At 45.4% G+C, this 7705-nt stretch overlaps 1 protein-coding gene across 7 annotated transcripts in view; it reads left to right on the forward strand.

The window, feature by feature from the left end:
- Positions 1-5588, forward strand: part of PIKFYVE (phosphoinositide kinase, FYVE-type zinc finger containing) — a 69709-nt gene extending 64121 nt beyond the window's left edge. For all 7 annotated transcript variants that reach the window (XM_056350203.1, XM_056350204.1, XM_056350206.1 and 4 more), the window contains 2 exons: positions 877-951; positions 1883-5588. In XM_056350203.1, the coding sequence (XP_056206178.1) occupies positions 877-951; positions 1883-1998 (191 nt within the window). In that variant the 3' untranslated portion in view covers positions 1999-5588. The remainder of the gene's footprint in view (positions 1-876; positions 952-1882) is intronic.
- Positions 5589-7705: the final 2117 nt, after the last annotated feature.

A 7705-nucleotide genomic window follows, 5' to 3' on the forward strand; every position in this document is an offset into this window, starting at 1 on the left:
TGCTGCGTGGGGCTCAGGCCCTTGGGGATTGAAGTGACAGTAGTTAGTGCACAAACAGGTATCAGTCCTAAAGCACTCTACGGGAGCATTTTCAAAGAATATTCAGATAAATTGGTAAGTCTTAAGACTGGCAGGTCTTGATGAGGTTTGTGTAAAGGACAGCTGAAGTGAAGCATGTGGATACTTAAGGTGGCCTTTTGTAAATCTAGAAACGGTAAATTCAAAACTGTATAATTACAGTTGTTGTCAAATGTTAGTAGATAGTGATAACACAGTATTGAAAAATTTACTGTGGCTTCGTCCTCGGGCTTGGAAGCAATTCTGAAGTCTTCTCCTTGCAGCCCCCTCTTCCAATCAGCATTACTGGTGGTGTTTCCAATCTTCCATATCATGAAGTGAAAAGTGTTTGCTTTCTGTTGCCGAACCTTTAGGTGGCTACCACAATGAGGAATACTACTGGCTTAAATGGATAGGTGTCCAAGTCTTGATACTGCTAGCTGTTGCGGTAAAGTAGTGGGAGCTGTTACAGCGAAGTGGGCCGCCTCGGTGTGTTTCTGGAATGAGGATCAGCTATGTGACTCTTGTAAATGAGCCCTTGAAACGCTAACGTGCCTGGGCAGTCTGTTTTTGCAGAGGCAGGAAGAGTTGACTGGGATATTGTTGGGGTTTTGAGCTAGCATATTCGCCCTACCCAAATATAATCAATACCCCAGAAAGTGAGGCAACTGGTAGGGGGAACACTGAAGTTCTGGCTGTGGAAGCCTGCTGCTTTCTTGCCCTTTCTGAGGGGAAATGGATACATTTTAGAACAGCATTACTTGGATTATGGCAGATATGACATATTTGCGTGTGGATTTTTTTTTTTAATTGCAACAGATTATATTCGCACTTTTACCTGGGACAAAAAGCTTGAAATGGTGGTGAAGTCAACTGGCATCTTGGGAGGACAAGGTAAGTCCGGAATGAAAGCAAAACTTTTGATGATGTTTTGCTACCTGGAAGCTTCCAGTAATGTGCTAATAAAGCCACAACTTCCCCACCATGTTGATTTGCCATACTAGATTAAGTTGTCCAGAGCAGGGGAAGGAATAACAAGTTTCAGAAAAACTAATACGCTGATCTGCCTCTGTAAGTGACCCTTTAAGTGCTATAATTCCTGGGAATGGGGTAAAGGTCACCTACTTATCAGACTGTTCTGTTTCTATGTGAGTAGTTGGTAACTTAGATCTCCATACAGAGATATTAGCAAAAAAACTTGCTGCCTGATTTCAGAAGATGTTTTCTGAGTCCAGAAATGAGATATATGCTGAGCTGCTAGTATGGAGGAATCCTTATCAAATGGCTGCCCGTATTTTGAGGAGCTGAGATGTTCCCTTTGTGGAAGTGAGTGGAGTACCTTTTGTGTGGCATTGCCTAGAGTTGGCCCCATGTTAGTAGGAAGGCTGGAAAGAGAAAGGAAGGGGTACACTTGATGTACCGCTGGTGAGGTGTTTGGAGATAAAAGCATGTCCATAGTGAAATTTTTCATGGAAGAAATCTGCGTTTCTGGTGCAAAACCTCAAAGACCCGTGAACAGGAGAAGAGAAAAAGAAACAATCAGGGCTGATATAAAAAGCCTAGGTGGTTCCTCTCATTTCAGGTATCTCAATTCAGTGCTAAGCATTCCAGACTTGGATCTGTATTCTCTCTTAAATTTTTAAGATCAAAACCAAAAAAACCCCAACAAAACCCACAGCTGATAATGCTTGTTGGTTCCAAGACCCTTCCATGTACAGTATGCCTTCATGATTACGTTGCCTGGTGTTGTAATCTTGTGACATCTGTCTGTACTGCAGTATACTCTTCAGCTCACTTCTAACTGCTCTTGACTCTTACACGTTAGGTAAGATGCCAACTGTGGTCTCTCCAGAACTGTACCGGACCAGGTTTTGTGAAGCTATGGACAAGTATTTCCTGATGGTGCCAGACCACTGGACAGGACTGGGCCTGAATTGCTAAGCTAAAGCCCATATTGGGAAAGCACAAGAGGACAATGATGTTATAGGCCACTCTCTTCCTGTGGTCTGTTGAGCAGTAAGCAAGAGGATTGCAGTTCCATGTCTACACTGACCACGGGCGTCATGTCGTGAAGTGTGAAATCTGCTTGTTGCACTTTAATCCTCTCTTGGAGGCTGATAAGCAAACCAGCCTCACTAAGGATCTAAGCCGTAAGGTACCACTGAACGGCGTTGCTAAGACATTCCCCCTGTCAGTAGGGAAGGCGATGCTATGTCCCAGTAAGAGCGCTGGAACAGATACTCTCCAGTTCATGGTGGTGTAGAAGTACAGGATCTCTGCAAGTCTTGCGCTGCCCATGTGGTGTTGAGTATGAGCAGCTTACGTTTCTGTAGTGGATGTGTGATGCTTCAAATGTGAAATAAACCTCCCTCTGTGTGTGGAGGTGGGGTGGGGTGAGAGAAGAATGAAGTTAACTCCTGAGTTCTGCTGTTGTTGCTGTCGTCTGTAGTTTAGGATCCACGAATAACTTGTCCTGCTTATGCTCTGTAGCGTCAATTTTTCCTGGGTTCTGTAAACAGTATTTTTTTTTTTTGAAAGGCAGCTCCATAACTATAATGTCATATCACTACATCTTCTAAGTTGTATTACTGCAGTACAACTCTGTCTTTATCTCTCGTAATTCCATTTTAGCTGAATCCCATAAAAATGCATTGTCAGTCATCAGCATACTGCAAACCCCAAAACATATCCCTTCATTCCTAAACAATACTTTGATCTGAATGTTTTGCAAATCCCTGAAAATGAGTAACTAAAAAAATACACCCTTTAATTCGACAAGACTTGGATCAATTATAGTTATGAAGATGATTAACACTTCCCTTAGCAGAACACACGAAGTTGCTTGATAGAGTGAAGCATACTGCCTTAGAGTGACATCTTTCTGCTTAATGAAACCATCGTTCCTGGCAGATCACTTCAAATCCCTTTCAGTTCCCCAGAACTTTCAAACAATGCCTTTTACCTCATGGAGAAACTTTGCCAGGAGGATGTTTTTCTTGCATTTGTGACATGCTGATGAGAATGAGCATCCAGATCTCATCACACTGTGCAGTCCCAATGGCAAAACTGTCTCCTCAGCAGTATTAAATTTTTTTCTTTTTGCACCACTGAGATGAATGTAGTTGTCTTTTTCTGTAAAAAGAAAAACCTGAACTAACAGGTATCTTGCGTGATGGACAAGGTGTGCAGAGATTTGTGAATCTCTGTTACGACAATAAGCACTTCTTTCCATTTTTAATAATTTTTACCTGTTTTTGTAGGTGATGAGTTTACTTTTTAGCTTCATATAATATATATATAATGTAGGCCAGTAAATAAGAGGGGGTTTTACAAGTTTGAGGCAAGAATACTGTCCTTTTGACTTCCAGTCTCTGATGGAAGGACTTCAGACAAACGTGGATCTGGGACAGTATAGCTCTTCATGACCGCTTGCTTGTTCTGACCGGTTGCCTGGTAATGCCATCTTCGCTGTAACTGTGGATTGAAATAAGCATTTTGTTCACTCCTCCTGTGGTCACTGTTCTGCAGCAGATGGTGGTGTCTCTGTTTAGGAGTAAAAGCTGGGCAGCACTGAGAAAGGAAAATGCCAGCACTGAGAACTGAGAAGTTGGCTCCAAATCCACCCAGTGCAGTTCGGGTCTGAGCTGTCAGGAGCAGCAGTTACCTGTGTTGGAAGAAATCTTCTCCACCCCATTGCGAAGCCCTACTGGAGAATGAGCAAAGGTGCTGATCTTGAAGCAGCAGAAATGAAAGTGTCCTTACTTCCTCTGTACAATGTATACGTTGTTTCTGGGGGTGTGGTGGTGAAGGTGTGCAGTGGAAACTGCAGTGATGTGTGCTGTGGAAAGATGATACAGTACTACTTGCTTCCTCTGGCCCAGGATCCCTTCAGTCCGGCACAGTGAATCGGGTACGGCTGACCCCCTCTGGGACACGTCTCGCCTCCTGTGTTGAAATGTACTCGCAGGGTGGCTGGCTCTGCGTGGGGCCTGGTGTAATGAGGAACCAACCAGTCCATCAGCTCAATGCTACCCTCGCTTCTGTGGCATCTGCCTTCTGTCTTGGTCCATCAATAGGAAGGAGCTCGCCATGCAGGCTGAATCTGTTCCAGTCTCAGTTAAAGTTTACATGTGTTCTTCCTCCTTCCCCTCCTAAAGTTTACAAGGAAAAAAAAACTTGATTTGCCTGACCAGCTAAGGTGACCCAACAGCCGCTGGCTATGTTATCTTCCACCTTTGTCAGTAAGTGGATTGGTTGGTGGAGCGTGAATATGGATGGTGTCATGGCATCTACACTAGGCTAATGTAGAGCTGTGATGTGCTAGTCCTGTCACCAGTAAATTATTCCGGTGATGTGTGGCTGCTCTATACTGCTTCTCTTCCAGACTCCCAAGCAGCTGGCTCTAAAGCAACGTGACATCTGGCTGTAGCTAATGTTCCCCTGCACATGACGGCATGAGGCCCTCGGCACGGCAGAAATGAGAGAACCTTCCACTGGCCAGCTGTTTTGCAGCCTGTGGACATGGAGCCCAGGTGTGTGAATTGAGACTTTCTTGGGCTGAAGTTGTAGCAGTTAGAGAGATTTGCGGGAGTGATCTTGAGCTGGCATCAACAGCTAACTTTGGGTCAGGATGTAGCCGATAGTTTAGTCTGGACCAGACTGGAGTAAATAGCAAACTACTAGTCATGGGTAACAGGGTGGCTGCAGTATCGACTGGAATTGGGATGCCTTTGAGCGTGATGTGACTTAGAGCTGTAAACATTTCGAGTTGGTATCCCAGCAGTTGAACAAATCTCCTCAGATGTTCCCCTTTCAGTATAAGAGTTGTCCTGGTATTTCAATTGCTACAAGCTGACTTTCTCAAAAGGAGAGCGATGTGTCATGCGGAAGAGATCTTTGAGAGAGCTCCTTGTGGGACTGTGAGGTGTGTGTCCCTGCAGCATGCCTAAGGATGTCCTAGGGGAACAGCTGAGGTGTTACACGAACCCTTTGATTAGAGTGTTTTATTGCTTTATAGTGCAAGTGTACTGTATATGTGTGTAAGCAAATCCCAGTCGCAGACATGAAGACTGCGTTTCTTCAGAGCTACGCTGGCTCTTTTTCTTCTGTTGTTTTGATTGGAGGCCTTGTGACAATGTGTAAATCTTGTCCCCGTTACAATTGATGACTTGCTTTGAGTCACTGTGTAGACAGCAAAATGCCTTGTAGTGGCCCAGTGATGTGTTCTGTCCCCCAAAAGCAGGGGAGGGACTCCTGTTGGCGAAGTAGCTCTGCTGGGCTCAGGGGAGTTACTTGTGGAGCAGACTCTCCGCTGTAAGAATGACCAAAACCAAATGAACTGCTCTCCAGCAGGTGGCCGGACTAATCATTATTCAAAGCACTTAATGTACCATAGTGTATGTATTTCTAATCTACTTTGGTTCAGCTGTATTTTATAGAATTGATGTACTAAACTATTTGAGAATAACTGCCTTGACTACTTGGAGAATCAAAATGTATTGTATATAGATACAAATAAAGTGACTAAAATATACCCGAGTCTGTTCCATGTGCTGGAGCAGTTGGGTCTCACAGCATCCCATTTGCTTGGTCAGAGGCCAAGCCCTCTGCGTGCTCCGCAGCGGTTGCTCTGTTGGAGGCTGCCAGCTCTGCGCGCAGCGTGAGCGTGCGTGGTGCTCTGCCTCGCAGTTTGGCTCTTCTAATGGAGCAGGACCTCTGCGCAGCTCACCAGGTCAGTGGCAGCAGAGCGTGCAAATAACCTTCCATGCACTTCTCGCGCCTTCTCCCCTGGGTGCAGCCACATCTGGGAATAGCTACACAAGACCTGGCGCCTTTGTTTACCTTGTTAAAAAGAGACTCTAGTTTGTTGCCACGTACGCTCACCTTCAAGGCCAGAAGGGCTTTGCAAACCATAACTAATAACATAGAGGAGCATCGGAGTCATCGCATTACACTAACCTTGCGTGTTTGGCTGGTTTTGATTTATAATGCATTTCAGCCTTATGCCCTTCTGTTTCTATGGGCAGCTGACCACCGGGATCCAGTAAGAATTTTGGAGTGGATCTTTTTGCCTCACTCTTTATTTCCAAAACAGTGACAACTTTCTGACGTGTTCGCGATCCTCATTCAAAAGGGTCAACATCATCTGCAGGAACTTACGGCCCGTGACCCAGCCACCATTTTTATACCTTTGGCCAAACAGGACTCTGATTTTTGGGTTAAGCAAAGCCTCTCGCTACCGTCTGCTTTGGCCGACTTCAGTGGAACCATCGCCTTTTCTATTCCTCGGCGTAAATCGCTTCGCTCTTTGACTGATTCACCCTTACAATTGGAACTGCGTATTTCTCACATACCTATCCAAATTCCCCGCTCGCCCACTGGGCAGGGCATTGCTGAACGGACTCGCGGGTCAATTAAGATGCTACAAAATGAAAAAGGGGGAATAGGCCGGGTACCTCACCACAGGAACAACTGTGCCAAGCTCTGTATGTGATCCATTTTTTAAGTCGCTTTTCTGACCATAGCGCTGTACATAAACATTTCTCTTGTCCTGCCTGGTGGGAACTGCCCCAGGTCTGCTACGAAGACCCAGAAGCTAACCAGTGGGGTAGAACTAATAACGTGGGGGAAAGGGTGTGCTTGTGTCTCCGCAGCTCCAGGGCCTCGGGGGATCCCCGCTCCGCTTCTTCAGCCAGCTGATCACGAACCTCCTACCAACGATGAGCCAGAGAACAAGCCAGAGTAATGCAGACAGACTGGTGCAGCTGGTTTGGCTCTTGAAAAATTATTGATCGTGGTACGATCAGTGCGATGTGCCACTTGGCAAAACAAAGCTGCGATTGTTTTTTTTTGTTATTAGCTCATGGGCATGGATGTGCGGAGTTTGATGGAATGTGCTGTATGAATTTGAGTGATATCTCAGTGTCAATTCATCAAAGTTTGAAACGGCTACATGATTTGATGTGTAAGTTGAAGGAAGATTCCAGATGGAATCCTTTTGAAGGTTGGGATTGGACACTAGGATTAGGTCCTTGGATATGAAAAATACTGGTGTGGGTTTGTTACATTGCTAAGGGTTTTGGCCGTCGTTGTATGTCGACCGTGTCTGAAGCACCTGATGCGAGCCATGATACAAAGGGCTGTCCCTCAAGCTATCTATGATGGTTCAAATTCACACAGCCTTAACCTTATCCGATCTAACAAACAAAAAAGGGGGAAGTGTAAGGGATGAAAACAAGTTGAGCTTGTAGAGAAGCAAGGCTGAATGGGCAGAACCGTTAGTGTACAGATAAGCAGCTAACTTTGGCCATGAAACCACAAGTGTGTGAAGAGCTCGTAATGAGCAACCGCTTTGCTACACGCGGACAAATTCCCAGGTGCTGTGCTGCGCCCAGGCATGTTCCAGGGCAGAACCTGCGTGGCTAAGTGATTGTATATAACCAGCACTTGCGTATGCAATGAACGATCTCAGTTCTTCACTGACTTGGGGTCTGTGCCTTCGCATGGCACACATCCTCTCTATTCTAGTTTTATGTCTTTTAGCACCAGTAGAAGCTAAAGGAGCCAGACGGGTCTGGGGAACGTCGTTGTTTTAGTATAAGGCATGAGAGCTAATCAGTTCCTTGCCACTCAACAGCCATAAAGTCCT

The sequence above is a fragment of the Falco biarmicus genome, chromosome 8 (assembly GCF_023638135.1).
Source record: "Falco biarmicus isolate bFalBia1 chromosome 8, bFalBia1.pri, whole genome shotgun sequence".
In the NCBI taxonomy this organism is placed as follows: domain Eukaryota; kingdom Metazoa; phylum Chordata; class Aves; order Falconiformes; family Falconidae; genus Falco; species Falco biarmicus.